This window comes from Chaetura pelagica, unplaced genomic scaffold (genome assembly GCF_000747805.2).
Source record: "Chaetura pelagica isolate M959 unplaced genomic scaffold, ChaPel_1.0 scaffold269, whole genome shotgun sequence".
NCBI classification, from domain to species: Eukaryota; Metazoa; Chordata; class Aves; order Apodiformes; family Apodidae; genus Chaetura; species Chaetura pelagica.
In genome coordinates this window covers 1,004,789-1,025,041 of record NW_009954705.1, presented here as the reverse complement: position 1 = coordinate 1,025,041, position 20,253 = coordinate 1,004,789, and the positions used below count along the sequence as shown (strand labels likewise).

Sequence of the window (20,253 nt, the reverse complement as noted above, 5' to 3'; positions counted from 1 at the left end):
CTTTCCCTCATAGTTAGGGGAGTTCCTGCCTTGAATAGTGCTAACCAGTCTAGCTCTGCTGATGGCAGCACAACTTCACTGGTTCATACCAGACACAGATTTACTCATGGACATGGTACCATCCACTTTCCTAAAAGCTTATGCTTTTTCCCACAGATTTAGTTAACCAGATCAGTCTCAGGTGCTTGACATGAACTGGGTCCTTGAGGTAGCCATGCCCCATGCAGCATTTTGCATTGGTCCTTGGGAGGGAGGCACAGGGCCAGACCATGGGAAACTCCATCTGCCTCTCCTCGAAGCATCCCCCAGCTTAGTAAACTGAGACCAGGAGAGAAAGAAGGAGGCAACACTCAGCATCAAACACTTCTAGACAAAAGGTATTCCGTCCTTCTGTGCACGGTGGGGTTCAGAGCAGCACTAACCACACAGCACGGCTGGGAGGAGGATTAGGATCTGAACCAGCAATGCCATGAAACTCCAGCAACATCCTATCCTGTCTCTGCTGCTTCAGTAGCACAGTGGATTACACTGAAGAGCGATGCTTTATTTAGGGGTCTGCTGTGGGCAGAGTTGCCCAAGTTTAAATATCCAGATTGACTAGGCCAACTATTTTGCTTACCTTCTTTTTTGGCTTTTGCTATTACTCTGGTGTCTGCTAATATGGTAGGGAGAGAAGATGGCATGTGGATATAACATACAGAATTACGACAAAGCAAAAGCTCACATAGGCCCTTTGTTTTCTTCCTGTGTTATATTCCTTTCTTAATATTCTTATTACTGAAGTTAAACAATGAGTCTTTACCAAGAACCGTCTGTTGTTGCTGTTCCTGATGAATTATCTGCTGGCTGGCCTTTTTCTCTCCCCGAGACATTCTGAATGACTAGTGCTGGGCAAACTTCATGGGATGTTTGAAAAGACGTTGGCAGTTCCTCTCCAGGAAAAGCTGAGGAATTCAGAAGACAGAGTCTCAAGCAGAATGCCCACCCATGTTTCCCAAAACCAGACTTGCGTTGTGTTTACACAGTTGATATGAAGGTACATGTAACACTGGTCCTGTAGCACTTTCTGTAATGTTTCCTCATTCCTATCTGTGTGCCCCAGGAAAGCACATACAGCTCGACCAGGCTATGGGTTTTGTTGCAGGCAGAGGACCAGGAATGTGCCTGGCTGGAGGTGATCAAGCATGGTCCTGCTTGGCAGAAGGGAGAAGTGACACTGAGCTAAGACTTCTGGCTGCCAACTGCCTATGCAAACACCAGGCCACATCCCTGCACTTTCCCTCTCATACCATGTTCCTGTTTTCATGCTCCACTTTCAGATCCTTATGACAAAATGGAACTCCCCCAACCTCAAGCTGCGACCATGCAGGCACAAACCAAGGAAGGATCTCCACAAGGTGAACTTAGCTGAAACTCCTGAACAATTTAAATAGATCAGTCAATAAGTAGCTGCAGTACGTGTTAGTTTTTCGTTATTATTCCAATTCCCATACAATTTTTACAGGCACCTGGGTCGATCCTACCAAGTTGCAGGGGTTGTGCCTTAGCCTTAAAGCTGACAAACATTAAGGATCTTTGCTATTTCAGCACAGACCTGAGACAGGTCAGGACCAATGAAAAAGCAAGGAAGGCTTTAATTTTCCTGTGTCTGCTAGCCAGGGGAACACGAACTGGGTGTGATGCCATGGCTCCTTCTACACAAAGCAGAACCAGTGCAGGTGGGAAGATGGCAGCAGGCAGCAGAGTTTCTTTTCTGCTTGCTAGCAAGAGTCTCTGTCAGCTCACTGGGGTTGTACTTTCAGACTTAAAGAGTCAAATTAAATCCTGTTACACTACTTTCCTACCATGGTCTAGACAGCTTATTCTCATCCACACCATTAAAGATGCTGTTGCTTTCACTTTCTGACAAATGTTTATGTTTGCCTCTGTGACTGCAATATCATATCCTTATAATACTCTTTTTGTGCCCACATCCCAGTCCACAATGACAGAGATGGCAAACATGAGTCTGTTTGACATGCTGTACTCCAGACATGATGGAGCTTCACAGGTGATACAGATTGCCTGAGGTTGTTGTCATGAGGCTGTGATGTGATCCTCTCAAAGCATCCTTATGTATCTATGCTGGGTATTCCTACATCTCAAATCCCCGTTTATAGAGAAGAAACTAGACCCCAGTTTTGCCTTGCTCACTGCCAAAGCCATTGTAGCCTTGGCTTGCCCACATCCAGTCACATTCAGGGCAGTGGTGTCTAGCAGGTCTGGAGGACACAGGAGGACGTATAAGAAAGATGCTCCAGTCCTTTAACGATCTTCGTATCCCTCTGCTGGACTCTCTCCAGTAGTTCTTCGTCTTTCTTGAAGTGGGGGGCCCAGAACAGTACACAGTACTTCAGGTGTGGTCTCACCAAGGCAGAATAGAGGGGGAGGAAACTGCCCTTGACCTGCTGCATACACTCTTCTTAATGTACCCCAGGATGCCACTGGCCTTCTTGGCCACAAGGGCACATTGCTGGTTTATAGTTAACTTCTTGTCCACCAGGACTCCCAGGTCCTTCTCCCCAGAGCTGCTTTCCAGCAGGTCAACCCCTAACCTGTACTGGTGCATGAGGTTATTCCTCCCCAGGTGCAGGGCCCTACACTTGTCCCTGTTGAACCTCATTAGGTTCCTTTCTGCCCAACTCCTCAGCCTGTCCAGGTCTCACTGAAAGGCAGCACAGTATTCTGGTACACCAGAATATACTGCTCCTAGTTTGGTGTCATCTGCAAACCTGCTGAGGGTACATTCTGTCACTTCATCCAGATCATTGATGAGTATGTCGAACAGGACAGGATCCACTACTGAACCCTGAGAGACAACTCTCAGAGCTCTGCCATCCAGTCAGTTCTCAATCCACCTCACTGTGTCTACAGAAATCCCTGGGACCATATCAAACACAGCCACACTGGGAAGCTGATGGCCATCTGCAGAGCAGCCACGAGGACAGAATGTGGCTGAGAAACACAGCCCATATATGGTGCTTATGACCATGCAAAACCTATTCCGTATGGTACAGACATGCCTAGAACAACAAGAAAACCTGCTTAAGATTCTACAAGGAAGTAGTAGATGGGAACTAAACTTTCCTCCAGAGACCCAGAGCAACATGACAGGGCACTGCAGCCCCTGTCACTTCCCACACAGCCCCTGTGCAGCCAGTCCTATGCAATTGCAGTATAAAAGACACAGGACACTCTTGGGAGAACTACACAGAATTTGCGCTTCTCCTTAGCCTAAAGTACATGGCTCAACATTCCAGCCATAACACAAGGTTGGTAATTTTTGGCAGCAGTTAATAATGTAAAACCAGCAGGTTTGTTTTTTTTTGTAAAAACAGCATAATCTTATTGCTTTCCCATACAAACAGAAGTTTATTTTTGTTGCACAGAGATGGAGCTTCAATGTTTTGAGATTCAGGATGGATGGAGTCTTCTAGAAACATCTTGTAAGGTGGGGGCAGCTGTCTGAGAGTTACCAAAACTGCATTTGGTACGTTCGGAGTCTAAGCAATACTGAACATATATGTAACAAATAAGGAAGATACATCCACAGTGTTCATTTTCAACTGTGAGAGGCTGCTAAATATTTTGCATAAAAGTATTTGAGTGGGTTTTTTTTCAGGTTTGTTTGTTTGTTTGTTTTCTATATTAAGACTATTGTATTTGGAAATGAGGGTATGGATATATAGAGCTTGGAAAATTTTTAAGTTTATTTTTTTAATGGAGCTATGCCCTCTAGCATTTACTATTGACTATTTCCTATTGACAGTCACTAAAACAAAGTGTATTAATGCAGATGAGAGGTCCATTCATAGATAGTAAGCTACAACAGGATTATTTGCAAGTGCAAAGATCACTCACATGAATAAAGATATGGTGGATCAGTGGCTCTACTGATAAAATGAATAAGATCCTTCTCCAAACACAATCCAAATATGTTTTCTTACTACTTATCCAAGCAAGTCTACTTTCGTGTTGTTCCAGTTTAATTAACTGAAAACACATAATTATTAATGACAGCTCTGATGGGGCAGGAGAGTAAACATGCTTCTCAGTGATCAACTTGCAGCCACAATACAAAAACCAGTTCTGCTTGTGCAGGAAAAGCAACCCCCTCCTGCTACATTATTCCACTGATGTATAAACATTTACATCTCCTTTGTTAACTAGTTTGCTGTAGAAATTTAATAAATCACTAAGGAATGCTCTTAAAACTGCACCTCAAGAAACTTGTTTGCAGCAAACTTGGATCAATCTAAAAAACAGGGTCTGTTTTTGCCTTTAAGCTATGTTATACATCAAATCTGTTGGGCTTTTCTTGGACCTTCTTGATTCATTGTAAATAATTCAAACTGGTTTACAAAAGAGGAGAGGCTGTACAATGACTAAGAATTGCACATTATTATAATCCCTGACAGTCAAAAGTAATAAAAGTATTTCATAAAGCCTGATTATAAGATGTTTTCTCCTCCTCTTTCACATTGTTTTATGATCTATATTCAGTATCAGGTTGATGAAAATCACAATTCTGAAAGATTCCTGTCCAACATAATAATAAAGTCTAATTAACAAGTTCTTGTGCTTATGGCAGGAGAATGCCCTACCTGAATAAACTCTGCTGTCCATACATTGTGCACTGAAGCTAAACAAAGAGAAAGTTAGTAGCTCACAGATAAACACCTTTGGAGTATCACTGCAGTAACATTAACATCAGGTGCATTTCCCTCCCATGTGAGCAACTAGGCTGCAACACGCTGCTGTGGGAAGCTGAAACCAAAAATATATTACTTATTTATTTATGTATTTACCTATTTTACTCCTGTATCTTAGAACAGTTGTTACTAGTTAAAGTAACTAGTAACAACTGTTCTAAGATACAAGAGTTTAAAACACACTTTGAAAAGTCACATTCAGCTTTAAACTTCAGGGTTAAAATCCGATTTTTAAGATATAACCATGATGTGTGTGTAGTACAACATAAGCCATTGCAGATGCAAGACAAACGGGGCTTTATGAACAAAATTTTTTACTTAAAAAGTGAAGACTTGCTTTAAGAACAGTTAACAAGCAGCAGTTGTTTTTATTATGTATACTTACAAATGGCAGCACTAAAAATATGGAATGAACCAATGAAAGATTAGTAATTCAGTAAGTCAGAAAAAAGTGGAATTAGGTCTGAAACTGCCACCAGTGATGAAGTCAGGCTTTCTCCAGCTGTTTGGTTTAGGTCATGTCAGATCCTCTAGCTGAGCATTTCTAGCATGGAAGCACTCTGTCAACAATCCAAACTCATTTTGAAAGCTTACTCTAAACACCTTCCCTACCTGAAAGCCTTGGCTTAAATTAATATAGAATCAAGAGCAGCACTTATCCTAACGGGGTGTTTGAAGGCCTGAGTGCAGAAAGCTCTCAGGACACAATATTGTCACTGCAAACCAGACCAGCAAGAATTCACAGGGATCATCTCCAGCCCCAACCCTGACCAATGGTAAGATGAATTCTCTGCTGCAAAGCCACATCCATCCAGTGGTGCCACTGCAGCAGAGCCTGGCTGGCACTATAGGTGCTGTCCTTCCAAAAGGTTAAGGAGAACACAGGCAGTGTCCTGCAAAATAAGGACTGCAAACAACATCAGTTTACTTAAACCAAAGATTCTTCAAAACCACATTCTCCAAAAATACTACTTTTTCCTTGGTCCCACTCAAATAATTTGACATATTTTGAAAGACTGGGACTTCTATTACAGTGCTATGGATCCTGCAGGATAACAGAGTATCTATCCACAGCTCCTCAGTGGGAATATGAAAGTATCTCACTTTGATGGATGTGCTGACCCTGGAAGCCATGCGTGGCCTCAGCGTCTGCTTAACTGTCTTCCCATTATTCAGAAGAGTAATTCCCAGCTCATGCATCAAAATTCAGCCACAGTTGGTCTCCCTATCTCTTAGTTAGAGTGATCTCTCCGAGAAAAGACAGGATAGCAAGACGAGGCGGTAAGAGACGATAAGCCTATAGGTGGCACTCTTGCCCTGACACAACACTGAAGGGCCATGAAGCTCTGTCCCTCACAGGAGAAAGACCCTATCAGTTAAAAAATCCATTAAAAGCATTAATCCCACGAAGCACTTTTCATGAACATTTTCGCTTTTATTTTCAACACACTTAAAACCAGAAACCTATGTTCGAAACAATTATTTTTGAGAATACTGAAATACAAAATATTTCACACAGAAGGTTGTTATTGTAACACAAAGAGAAGTGAGACACAGAATATGCTGATGTGTATTATATGTGCTCCAAGTCATCACAAGTTTAAGAACTGTACCACTACAGAACTGTCACACAGGCTTGAAAAGTGAGCATTTGACTGTTTTTAAGTATCACCTCTGCATTTCTAGTATTATGCATTTAGTTGGAAACTTCCTAGCAATGGAAAGAGGACAAGATAATTTTGTTTTCAAGGTTTGTTTTGAAAGCACCATGACAACAGACTGTTCAAACTACTTCCTTACAGAGGGAAGCCTAAACAGAGACAATTATTGCAGTTATGGCTTTTTAGGGGTAATGTTTATTACTATCTACAACAGGTTTGTGAATATACAATAACAAGCAGAATCAGTACATCCTGGTAGTTCCTCCTAGAAAGGAAAACTAGCATTATCCTTGTTAACAAATTTTATTTTTGTTCTTTCTATACTGAAGAAAGCAACTTTTATAGTCTATACAAAATGCATGAGCTTGGCCAGGCACTGACCGGCTTTCCCTTCTAGATTCTGTAAAACTAAACTAACCCAACCCAAACACTCAAAACTTCTCTGTTGGTTAGCAGCAAGGAAGTTCTGCCCAATGTATACAATAAATAGATTTCTGCTCAATTTAAATTTATTTTAAAAAGAGGCATGACTAAACGAGTTGTATTGGACAGTGAGACGAATCATGCTCTATCACCAAGACCTTAAGCTTAGTCAGAAGGGGAGAGAGGAATGGAGTAAAGGGAGAGGAATGTCTGTTCTGAAACAGCCAAAAGATTTACGCTGCACTATGCTTTTCCCTTTAAGGTCCCAAAGAAAGGTTTTCTAAAGCTACCTCAAGTTCTCACACAAGCCACTTGCTTCAAAATTCAATTTTGAACAGCAACCTCTCCTGAAAAACTGAGACATCCCTGCAGTCTGATGCTTAATAACATTCCTGGCTTGGAACAACACATTCATTACTCTTCTCTCCTCATCGTTTGCTTGATCGCTTTTCATGCTTATCCTTTGTGTGCTGGTTCCTGTTTCGGTGCCTTGGAGGAGAGTAGCTGACTCTCCTTCTGGACTGAAAGCTGGGTGTGTATGGATGAATTCTACGCTTCTTTGGTTTTTCTTCTTTCCTGCTTTTGTTTGGCTCAGGTTCCTTACTGTCTTCCTTCTGCTCACGTTCTTGGTCCTGTTCTTTTTGAGACGGCAACGTGTTTTTGATGGTATTAATAAGAAACCTTTTATTTGTACCAGCAAGAGGACATTTCAACCTGTAAAGACATTTAAAAGTGATCAAAACACAAAATAAAAACATCCGGAAACAACTCTCGAGATTTTTAACTTCAGTAATTTTAAGACAGGTTTGTGCTTTTGGCTTTCCTTGCATGCCACCTAGTGTAAACTCTCAGTACAGAAAGATATGCTCAAGGTTGTCTCCAATCTCCTTTTATCTTACTCTTTATACGATGATATAGGTTCTTTGGTATAAGGGTGGTGAGGACCTGGAAGGGGTTGCCCAGGGAGGTTGTTGATACCCCATCCCTGGAGGTTTTTAAGGCCAGGTTGGACGAGGTTTTGTGCATCTTGGTCTAGTGGTAGGGTTCCCTGCTCGTGGCAGGGGGGTTGGAACTTAATCTTTAAGGTCCCTTCCAACCTTGATGATTCTATGTAAATTGTTTTATTTCTGTACAGTGAAAACCCACATTATTTTCACAAGGTAGTGTGTGCAGAGGGAAGCAGAGGATGACAATATATTATTTGTTTTAAGGTTGAGAGTGCTTATCTTACGTATTCGGGAATAACATATTTAATAACATATTCTAAATTAAATCAGAATAATCTACAAGATTATCTGCTAAAGTCAGCATTATTTCATAAACTGAGATACTTAGAAAAGAAAAAAAAAATAGACTTGCATGAAGAACCCAATCAGCTGTAGTAAAAAACAAGACACAAGGCATACAGATTTTATCTTTGGCAACCCACAAACAAAATATTTTCTTTTTCTCACACAGAAAGGATAGTTATGCAACTCTCCTTTATTGTTTCTGACTTTCTCCTCTTGTGGCTTAACACTTCTGCACATAATTTATCAGCTAGTTTTAGTAAACCATTACTCTACATTTATTTAGCTATTTGGTATCACTTGTATGCTACTTATTCCCAATTCATCATGTCTAAAAGAAGGGACTGAGAAAAAAAATAAGTTTCAATATATTCCTGCAGTAAGCAGAAATCACTCTGAAAACTTAGTTTATAGTAGGAGCTACTATGGTGTTTGGCTTCACAACATTTTTGAGTCTGTATGCTAATGGAGAAATTACAGGATTATTCTAAAAATGCAGAGTTGTTGGAAATCACAGTGCCACTTACTGAATCAACTATGGAGCCAAAGAAACCTAACACCACAACGTTAAGATCAACTACTCTACTTGAATATTTTGTGTAAGTGCAGAAATTTTCCTCTGGCCATTAAAAAAAATTCTTGGACACCTCTGAAGAACTGGGGTATCAGACCAAGAAGAAAACTGTAATGAAGATCTCATCTGGTTATTCAGCATGCTTGATGACTTTTAACTGGACATGCCAATTACTGTGGTGTTTTGCTTCATGTCTGCCTACTAAGTATTATTGTTAATTGTTCTTGTCTTAAATCCTCAAAGAACTTAAGAGTCAGTTCAGAAGTACACATTAGCCAGCCACATTGTTTTATTTCCATTAGGTACTTCTTGACGTAATTCTACAGCATAACTAGTTCCAGAGTTAGTCTGCACATAAATCTTAGAGCTGTCTGCACATACATCTTCAGCATTTTGCTCAAATCTTGATAAAAAAGAAAAGCAACACTTTAAAAGTCTAGATCTGTATCTAATATAGCAGTTTTGTAAAGTAGGGAGATAGCATTTATGCATTAACTAAGGAAATTACTAAGGAAAAACACAATGCTAACATATGTTAGTACAATAGGGTTTCTACTTCAAGGTACATTAGCTACAACATGGTGCTGAACATGCCATGGCACAAGTTCAACTCAAGACACAACATAAATGAGCCAACACGTACATCCTCTGTATGTCTTATGCCAGCACTAAACTGTTGTACCACAACCCTTCCTGCCAAGAAGGGCAGTTTTCCAGGCAAATGATGTTTCACTTCTGTCTCCTTCCTCTTGCTTTTTCTTAAAGAGCTAAAGCATGTAGCAGGGCACTCAGTCTCAGTGTGCCTGCCTCAGTTTCCCTTTGTGATTCAATTGCTCTCTGTCTCTCAGTTTCACTGCACCTAGCCTGGAGTTGGAGGGTTCCCATGGTAAAGCAAAACACACAGCAAACTCTGAACTGGTAACAACCTTTAAAGCACAAACAGAAGGCCAAGTTGCTGCCTGTGCTGCCAGCTGCTCTCCTGCGTTGAACAACACAGAGCTCAGCTTAGCCACAGCTAGGCCAAATGGAGGCAAAACAAGAATGGCTAGACAACCAAGAAAAGTGAGAAAAAAGTTTCTCTCATTTTTTCTCTGTGTTTCCCTTTTGTTCTCCAAGAGGGGATTTTGCAGGTATGGCTAAGCAGTTAAATAACAGCAGCCAATCACTATTCTATAAAAGCCTGGTTCCATCTTTTATCAGAGAGACTCCTGCACACTTTGCCTAGGTGGTGTGCTGGACCTTCTCTCCTCCAGCAGGGAAGCCTGTTTGAATGGTGATTCCTTAGGAGGCTGGAAGGGACACTTCAGCACACCCAGAGGAAAGGTAAGAAATATAAAATCCTAATATATGAATTTTTATTCATATCTACATTAACTAGTTTTAAATCTTAAAGAAAGCTTTAACTTTAAAGCTTTGGAACTTTAAGACTCTAGGAGAGAAGACTGCAACCACTATCTTGAACATTACCTTAAGGTATTACTTTTATCACTGCTCTAGAGCATTAAGAAAGCTGCCAGCACTCAAACAATTAGCCTTTTTACCAGTTATTGGATATTTGGCTGTTTGTTAGGTTGCCTTATTGTTTTGTTATCTTAATATCCTAACATTTGGGTAATTGGATTTATGCCTTTTAGCCCAATTTTAAAGATCTTCTACTACTTACAATAAATCTTGGTTTTGTGCATATACATCTCATTTGCTATCTTGCCCTGTAAGCGGCAATGCACTGATTGAGCACTAATATATACAGCACCAGAATGAGACAATCTGTCCTAAATAAATTCACCTTGCTTAAGCACAATGAGTGCTGCCTGGGCTATACTAAGAATGAACACTGATGAGAAATGTAGGGCTTCAGAGTCAGCTAAGACGTGCCATTAGTTTACCATCGTACAGTGACAAAAGCAAGCCAACAGGCTTTCACAAAGCAGCAGTTAAGTTACAGCACCAGAAAGAAACATCAGTCATAGAACCATTAATCATAGAACTTCTATTGCCAGGTTGGAAGGGTCCACAAGGACCATCTGGTCCAACCTTTCTAGTATGGAACATGACTTCGGTGAAGTGGCCCAGCACCCTGTCAAGCTGAGTCTTAAAAATACCGAATATTAAGGAACCCGCTACTTTGCTAGGAAGATTATTCCAATGTCCAACTGTTCTCATAGTGAAAAATTTTCTTCTGGCATCCAATCGGGATCTCCCCAGGAGTAACTCACACCCATTAGCCCTTGTCTTTTCCATGTGACCCCTTGTAAATAGGGAGTCTCCATCTTCTTAGTAGCTACCCTTTAAGTACAGGAACACAGTAATAAGGTCTCCCCAAACCCCTCTTTTCTCAAGGCTGAACAAACCTGTTATCTCAGCCTTTCCTCATGGAGCAGGCTTCTTTCTTTTGAAGCCCTTTGTGGCCCACCTTTGTGGCCCTTCTCTGGACCCTCTCCAGCCTGTCCACATGTTTTTTGTATAGCAGGGACCAGAACTAAACACAGCAACCCAGGTGTGGTCTGACAAGTGCTGAGGAGAGTGGAGTGATGACTTCTTTATCTCTGCTGGTGATGAACTTACTCATGCAACCCAGCATCCTGTTGGTTTTCTTAGACCTTAGTGTAGCAGGATGCTCCGTCTTTCAATATGCCTGTCTCATTTTCCTTCTGTGATTCAATTGCTTTTTGTCTTTCAATTTTACAGGCCCAGGCCTAGTGTGAAGACATTCCCATGGGAAAGGGCCTAACAAGCTCTGAGTAACAACTTTGAAAGGTATGAACAGAGGACCAAGTTGATGTTCATAACACCAACTGCTCTCCGGTGTCAAAGAACACGGAGTTCAGCCCAGCCACAACTAGGCCTGAAACAGAGACATAGAAATAATGAACAGATAAACAAAGAGTTTGCTAGGTGAGAACAGGGTCTTTGGGCTTTTTTCTACTCTTTTCCTTTTATTCCCCAATGAGAGATGTTGGAGGTACAGCTATATAGTTAAATGACAGCAGTCAATCCATTTTATTCTGTAAAAGTCTGGTCCTGTATTTGATCAGCAGACTTCCCATACACTTTCCCCAGAGATTGCTGGATCTTGTCTCCAGTGGGAAGGAGAGGTCAATTCTCAAGAACTAAGACCCATCCAGGGACACCCAGCTGCAGCTGGGCAAGGGTGCGAGATATTAACTCCTTTATGGTCTTTATTAGTGCACTTAATATTCAGCAATTGTTCATAGTTAAGTTTTAAATGTTAAGATTCTAGAATCCTTTTAAAGTTGATAATTAATGTTCTAGGCCTGGTATAAAACTTATTACTAAGTAAGCTGCCAACATTTTAATGGTTATCTTTTACTGTTTAATTTAGCTACAAGTAGTATATTTTATTGTTAAGATTACCTTTTTTGCATTCTAACCTTAGCTTCTGTTCCAATCTCCCTGAAGGCTGCATGGCCATTTAGCAAGATTTGGACAGCTGGGCAAAAAGGAAATTAATGAGGTTCAGCAAACAGAGTCCTGCACCTAAGGAGGAGTAACCCTTGTAAATAGGGAGTCTCCATCTTCTTAGTAGCTACCCTTTAAGTACAGGAACACAGTAATAAGGTCTCCCCAAACCCCTCTTTTCTCAAGGCTGAACAAACCTGTTATCTCAGCCTTTCCTCATGGAGCAGGCTTCTTTCTTTTGAAGCCCTTTGTGGCCCACCTTTGCGGCCCTTCTCTGGACCCTCTCCAGCCTGTCCACATGTTTTTTGTATAGCAGGGACCAGAACTAAACACAGCAACCCAGGTGTGGTCTGACAAGTGCTGAGGAGAGTGGAGTGATGACTTCTTTATCTCTGCTGGTGATGAACTTACTCATGCAACCCAGCATCCTGTTGGTTTTCTTAGACCTTAGTGTAGCAGGATGCTCCGTCTTTCAATATGACTGTCTCATTTTCCTTCTGTGATTCAATTGCTTTTTGTCTTTCAATTTTACAGGCCCAGGCCTAGTGTGAAGACATTCCCATGGGAAAGGGCCTAACAAGCTCTGAGTAACAACTTTGAAAGGTATGAACAGAGGACCAAGTTGATGTTCATAACACCAACTGCTCTCCGGTGTCAAAGAACACGGAGTTCAGCCCAGCCACAACTAGGCCTGAAACAGAGACATAGAAATAATGAACAGATAAACAAAGAGTTTGCTTGGTGAGAACAGGGTCTTTGGGCTTTTTTCTACTCTTTTCCTTTTATTCCCCAATGAGAGATGTTGGAGGTACAGCTATATAGTTAAATGACAGCAGTCAATCCATTTTATTCTGTAAAAGTCTGGTCCTGTATTTGATCAGCAGACTTCCCATACACTTTCCCCAGAGATTGCTGGATCTTGTCTCCAGTGGGAAGGAGAGGTCAATTCTCAAGAACTAAGACCCATCCAGGGACACCCAGCTGCAGCTGGGCAAGGGTGCGAGATATTAACTCCTTTATGGTCTTTATTAGTGCACTTAATATTCAGCAATTGTTCATAGTTAAGTTTTAAATGTTAAGATTCTAGAATCCTTTTAAAGTTGATAATTAATGTTCTAGGCCTGGTATAAAACTTATTACTAAGTAAGCTGCCAACATTTTAATGGTTATCTTTTACTGTTTAATTTAGCTACAAGTAGTATATTTTATTGTTAAGATTACCTTTTTTGCATTCTAACCTTAGCTTCTGTTCCAATCTCCCTGAAGGCTGCATGGCCATTTAGCAAGATTTGGACAGCTGGGCAAAAAGGAAATTAATGAGGTTCAGCAAACAGAGTCCTGCACCTAAGGAGGAGTAACAACATGCACCAGTACAGATCAGGACCTGACCTGCTAGAAAGCAGCTCTGTGGAGAAGGACTTTGAAGCCCTGGTGGACAACAAGTTATCCATGGGACAGCATTGTGCTCCTGTGGCCAAAAAGGCCAATGGTATCCTGGGGTGCATTAGGAAGAGTGTGTCCAGCAGACCGAGGGAGGTTCTCCTCCCCCTCTACTCTACCCTTCCCTAGTGAGACCACATCTGGAGTATTGTGTCCAGTTCTGGGCTCCTCAGCTCAAGAAGGATAGGGATTTACTCGAGGGAGTCGTAAGAGGATGATTAAGGGACTGGAACACCTGTCTTATGAGGAAAGGCTGAGAGACATGGGGCTGTTTAGTCTGGAGAAGACTTAGAGAGAATCTTATTAATGTTTATAAGTATCCGAAGTGTCAAGAAGGGTCAGTCTCTTTTGAGTCGTGCCGTGTGATAGTAAAGAGGGAATGGATGCAAACTAGAACACAGGAAGTTCCACCTCAACATAAGGAAGAACTTCTTTACTGTGAGGATTATGGAGCACTGGAACTGGCTGCCCAGAGAGGTTGTGGAGTCCCCTTCTCTGAAGACTTTCAAGACCCATCTAAATGAGTTTTGTGTGACCTGCCCTAGGTGGTCCTGCTCTGGCAGGTGGATTGGACTTGATCTCCAGAGGTCCCTTCCAACCCCTAACATTCTATGATTTTCTGATAGCTTTGCTGTCAGTTTAAGTTCTGAAGGGCTGGGAGGCAAGATCAGCTTACGTAAAGGAGATTGAAATACTGCTGACTAGCCAACAGTGCCACAGTATAGATTTTAATATGTTTTCTTTATTTTATTTTTAAAACACATGTTCCAAACTGCATCATGCCTGAAGCCTGGCTGCAGGTACGACCAGAGCAAGCACACAGCCTGCAATTCTAGAGCAGTCTTCTCTACAAAGTGAACTTCAGTTCTGTGGCAATGTATTCATTCAATGTAAGGGTTCACTTTTTACTTTGCATGCTTCAGTAAGCTAAATCAAGCTATTCTTACCCACAGGTTAAGTCCCACAAACCCCCAAAATCTCTCCAGAATGCAATGACGAAATGTCACCATCTCATTTTGAGCAAGAAAAAAGGTTAACTCTGTTATTGCAAACACAGGTCAAATCTTAACTCTACTTTTGACATTTTATGCCAACTTCTGTGCAATAACACAGAATTTCCAGCCAATACCTGTCACCAAGAGTAGTAGTGCAGTTTAGCAGAGAATGTACCACACAAGCTCTTAACAGTAAAACATGCTGACACCATTTAAGGCACAAGAGTACATTGCCATGAGCCACAGTCTCTTCTCTTCTGAGTAACTGGACACATCAAACAGGCTTGGCACAGTCAGCCTCAGCACACAGCGTAAATCAGATCTTTCCAGGAAACGGAGTTCATTACGTGTGAATTTACAAGTACATTTCTACCACTTCCAAACTGCCATGGAAAATACCGTACTTAACAGAAGAAAGACTGAAAGCAAAACAAACAGAGCTGCTAGAGGTTGTTTTGCCAAACTAACTAATCTGGGCTGTTATCTTTTCACAGGGGATCTTACAAAAGAGGATGCCTGGGATGACACTGAAAGCTTTTATGTATGGTCTTGGCAGTTGATGTAGCTGGCAGGACTTTGGATGGGAACCCGTGCTCTGATTCCAAGATTTCAGTTTCTCCTTCTCTCCACATTCAAATGAAAGAGATATAGTGGAATCACAGTGCAGTATTTCTGCACAGTCATGCAACACCCATTCAAAGACAAGATTCAATACAGCATTTTGCAGTTCCAGTGTTCTCACACCCTTCAACATTACCTTTGTTATTCTGTATTCTGCACTACTTCAGACTAACATATTTGATACTGAACAGAAAGTTATTTATAGGAATGAAAGCAATTTTAGGATTACTTTACAATAGGGTTAAAAATAATTTAATGCTTCCAACTTTTATCTCCTTTCTGCAACTTCATCTAATCTTGCAATGCAGATATGAACAAACCATCCTAAAATATCTCATTTTCCATATCTTATTTTAGGTAAGATTTTAAAGCCAAGATTACATTCAGTTCAGCGTCAGCTCACTTGCTACCAAATCTTTGAAGATCAGTCCTATACATTGGGGAGGCTGGAGGCAGGGAAAGCCTCTAGACCTTTTCCACTCAGTAGCTTTTGTATGGCATTTTAAATGCTTTTCTCCATTAAAGTTTTTAGCTTGACTTTACCTAGACACACAATAAAAATCCCAATACCTTACAGCTTTATTCTATCTGATGAATCTAGGACACATTTATCTGTTTCAAATGTTCTTACAATATCTGTCCACCACGTCCCATCCTGGATCCAGCTGGCCCTTCAAGTGTTTCTGACAGCTGCTCTCTTGTCTATTCTCACCTCTGAAGTTCCAACATCACTGAGATTTAGCCCCAGATTCTGCCCTCTTTTGCTCAACTTTTGCAGGATTAAGACGCTTCAAGAAGAGGATTCTTCCTTACCCATCTCTCATAGCTTTTCTTACTTGCAATTAGCTCTACCAACACTTGAAACAGAAACATCATAATCAGAATCTACATCATGTGGGATCATAAGGATATGGGAGACCCCCAACAAGAATCATTATGGACACAGAGTACATACAAACAGAGCACTGGAGGAACTAGGAATACTGTAGTGTTGAGAGCCAGAATCTCGAGGACATTCAAGGAACAACTCAATACCTGAAAGGCAATATTGTGAGATCTACAAATAGGAATATCCAGTATTTCTTGGATTAACTTCCTATGAAGCTAATAACTGCCAATCTAAGCAGTCCTGAGAGCCTGGAGGGCAGTGAGACTCTGAATCAAAGAGCTCACGCAGCCCAGTGGCAATACTGATAGTTACTCCATGTGCAGAGAGTCTCAGGTAATTTCCCTTCCTGCAGATGCTCTTGCCTGGTATCATCACCAAGCTCCCTGTTTGGGACAAGCCTGCCTTTTACTGTCATCTAATCCCTACTTGTTGCAGCACCTACCCATGTCATTTACAGCAAAGTTGGAACACATTGTAACATTGGTAAAACATTCCCAAACTGGAATACTAGTAACGTATTTCAAAGCTGAGTCTTTGTATAAGACTGTGGGCTAAAGGATGACCACTTGGTATATTTTTTCTGTACCTGTCAGCTAGGCTAGCTTGCATGCTTGCAACTTGGGCTCAAACAGCAGCTGACTATCCATCTCACACAAGAAGACAACAAAAAGTTAGGTAGGGTTGCCTGGGGAACTTCATCAAGCAGTGCACTCAAGCTATGGAGAACTACTCAGTCTGGGCAGTAATGAAGCAGTGGCTTGAACCTGAAAGCAATCCCAAAACATGTTCAGAGGCTTGCTGGCTAAGGTTTTGCTTCAATCAACACCCACCAGAAGACACTACTCCTTTGTATTGGAATGCACAATACTGTTCCCAGGGAATGCCACCTCCCCACACACCTCCCTTTAACCAAATCCTGTGAAATGCCACTGACTTCAAAAATTTATTTCCGAGTATCCAGCAATGGCTGGTGCCCAATATAAACTGGAATCAGTGAAGTATGAGCAGTAGCAGCCTCTGCTTCTCCTTACCCAAAGACAGATGGCAGAACAAATCTTTTCTTCATAGGCCGAGTTGCTTCAACTATCCAGTGCCAATGCGGGATTGATGGCCTTACACTAGATGTCTCCAGGGTTTGTGCATCTCTTCTCCAGGACTCCTCTGACAAAGGGCTGAGGAAATCCCAGAAGTCCTCATGAAACACACCTGCAAGCATTTCGAGTTTGGCAAGGAAGGAAGGTTTTGTGTTTACCTGTTAAGACTGCTTTTAGCCAAGCTGATGATGACTTTGTCTCTTTGCTTCTACCTTCATGCTTTCCTGGATTTGGTCTATTAACACACATTTTCATGAACTAACTTTTCTGCTAATTTCATTTGGTATCCACAAAGCTCAGAGGAGCAGTTACCTTCCTCACAGTAGCTTACAATTGCAAGGGTACATGTCAGTCCTAGATTTAACTACTAAAGCCCTTCAGGTTTTCCCATAACATGAGTTACATCTGATGGCATTTTGCTATAGAGTGACACTTAACTCCTTTCAAACATCTTACGGGTTATGTCATCTCCCATGTGTACATGCAATACTTAGTTGTTGCACCCTTTCAGAAGGACCAGAACAGCATAATGGGGTATGAAAAATATTAAAGGGAAGAGAACAAGTGTAGGCTTCTGGCTGCTGTTCTGTCTCCTCCACTTGCAGAACTAGACAACATAGACTTATTGGGAGTCTGTCTATGGGGGGCTTTATAGCTTCTTTATGGCTGCACACAGCAGCTGTACACTAACCTATGCCAAACTCTCTGGCAGCAGATTTGTCACAAATTAGATTACTACCAGTCTCTCCAAGGATAAATTCAGAAAGCGTAATATTCCTAGAGAAGCATCATACATTAAAAAAATAATCTCTGAGTGCAGGATATCCTGAGCTGCAGACTGTCCAAAGCTGGGATAGCACCTTGAGGAAGCCCAGCTACTGTGTTGTACTTCTCCTCACTTCCTCCCTGACCACTGATGGAGACAGGACATTGCAGACAGGGATCCTGTTTGACCCAGTATAGCTAGTCTCATGTTCCATTGCAGGTGAAGGGATCCTTACTATAACAGTCTCAGTTCAGGGTATCACTATGTCAATCCTTATATCAACAGTCTTCCTCTGCCTGAAGGCTTCTTAACAATCCCCTCATCCTACACAGCTAACACAACCCTGGCCTACCCATCCACTCTGTCACTCTAGTGGAATCTGTAGCTGTTCTGAAGAACAGGTCACCATTGGCTATCCCCTCCTCTGTCAGGTCTTGGACACCACGCTTTAGCAAACTGCATGTTACCCTGAGCTGATCATCACAGCCTGCTGAGCAGACCACTAGTCTTTCACAGACATGGAAGAAGTAGCCAAAGCCAGGAATAAAAGTCCATACACACTCCTGGCAGGTATTCCTGACTGCACAAGCAGCAGTGGAAGTTGCATAGGGACACCTGGTTATCTCCCAATAGAAATAATCAGTTTCCATATCCAAAAGTAACTTGCAAATCCACAGTAACTGGATGCATGCAACATCTCCTGGTGCTGATTATCTGCACTGGTTTCCCTGGTCATTTGGCAAGGCTGAAAGGGTAAAGGCCTGCTGTATCAGTATAGCTATAACCACTCAAGGGGATTAAATCAGTGTAACTGTTTTAATATTAAGAGTGTAAACTGCAACCCTAGCAGAAATACTGGGTAAAATATATGAAAATCCCAAAACTTGTTTAGAAAACAAAGAATAAACTGTTTTCAGTGTGACACCATTTGAATCTCTTCAGAGCTACTAAAACACTCAGAGCCAAGAAATCAGCCAAGAACTTTACTAACTGGGCATGCTTATCTTTTACTACTGTTGGTGGAGGAAACCAAACCATATCTACAACAGAGTTTAACACAATCAACTGATGCACTACTTGTATAAACATCCCAAGATCCACTAGCTTCTTATCAGTGTCATATACGGTATTTTAAGTTGAATGACTCTTCTCAGAAAGTTACTGCTTCATTAATTGCAAGCACATGCATTGCATGCCATGATCATCTAGCTGTAAAAACGGAAATACTGCACTGAAGAATTACTACTGTATTTCACTTAAGATTTAAATACAAATTAGCCCATGTGTTTTAACAGGTTTTTTTAGTATTTAAAAATATCTCCTTCCAAAATCGGATTATACATTGAGTTCATTTTTGGCTGCAATTTACACATGGATTCTCTACTAGAGGATAATTAATTGTTTTTATTAAGGGTTTAGATTTCTTTGTCAGGCCATGAGTTCTCTTAACTTAAACACAATCCAACCCAGCATGCACACTGAAGCTACCCACTGTTTTAACGACTCACGAGGTTTCAATTCAAACTTCGCAATTCAGTCTATTATAAGGAAACACTATTACAGAAGCTACTACCAGTTTTCCAACTGCTTTGACCTCAACACATTCAGTCAAGCAATTTCATGCAGCAAGAATTTACTTCAGCTTCTTTTTCATCTGGACTCAAATTTTTGCCCAGGCAATTAGTATCTGGATAAAGACAAATTATTTAAACATTAAGCAAATTAAAAGGTAGAGAAGATTTCTGTCACACATTAAATGTAAAATTTATTTTGGCATTGGTCATAGCATTCATTTCCTCTTGGCACAACTTACCAGCCCATAGCTCCCATTGTTTCAGCTCTGGTTCTCCCACGTTTTGCCTCTTTAAGCAGCTCTTCCACAGCCTTCCTAAATATGAGTAAAAGAAAAAGTTACCATTTGTGGAACACAAGAACTTGGCACTTTATGCACTTAGGTAAATAAGGTGGAGAGCTTCTCCACTGTAATGAATTTAGCACTAAAGAGGCTACCAGAATCACTTTGACTTTCTTATTAAGACAATTCAGCTTCCTACGCACCAAGATTAAACATTTTGATATATTAAAAGCAATTAAAGCTGTTGCAAATACAACAATTGCAATATGAATTGAAGAGTAGAAATCAAGCAGTAACACTGGTGTACTACCCTGAAATGCACATTTCCTGTCACTGCACCTTGCCAATGCTCCTCCCTGCTGTCACTTCACTTAGGCTTTTCCTAAAGTCTTTCAACCACAGCAGACTTACTTTGAGCACAGATAAACACCACCAGCAAAACAGCAAGCAGTCAGATTATAGTAAAATCACCACA

The 20,253-nt window shown here is 41.2% G+C and overlaps 1 protein-coding gene across 1 annotated transcript; it reads right to left on the bottom strand.

Annotated features, from left to right (window-relative positions):
- Positions 1 to 6,990: 6,990 nt before the first annotated feature.
- POLR1D (polymerase (RNA) I polypeptide D, 16kDa) lies at positions 6,991 to 19,807 on the bottom strand. Its single transcript, XM_010005636.1, has 2 exons — positions 19,737 to 19,807; positions 6,991 to 7,549 (listed from the first exon to the last, which is right to left on the bottom strand). Exons 1-2 carry the CDS (start codon positions 19,751 to 19,753, stop codon positions 7,264 to 7,266), a joined length of 303 nt encoding a protein of 100 aa, XP_010003938.1. The 5' UTR covers positions 19,754 to 19,807; the 3' UTR covers positions 6,991 to 7,263.
- Between the last annotated feature and the right edge of the window lie 446 nt (positions 19,808 to 20,253).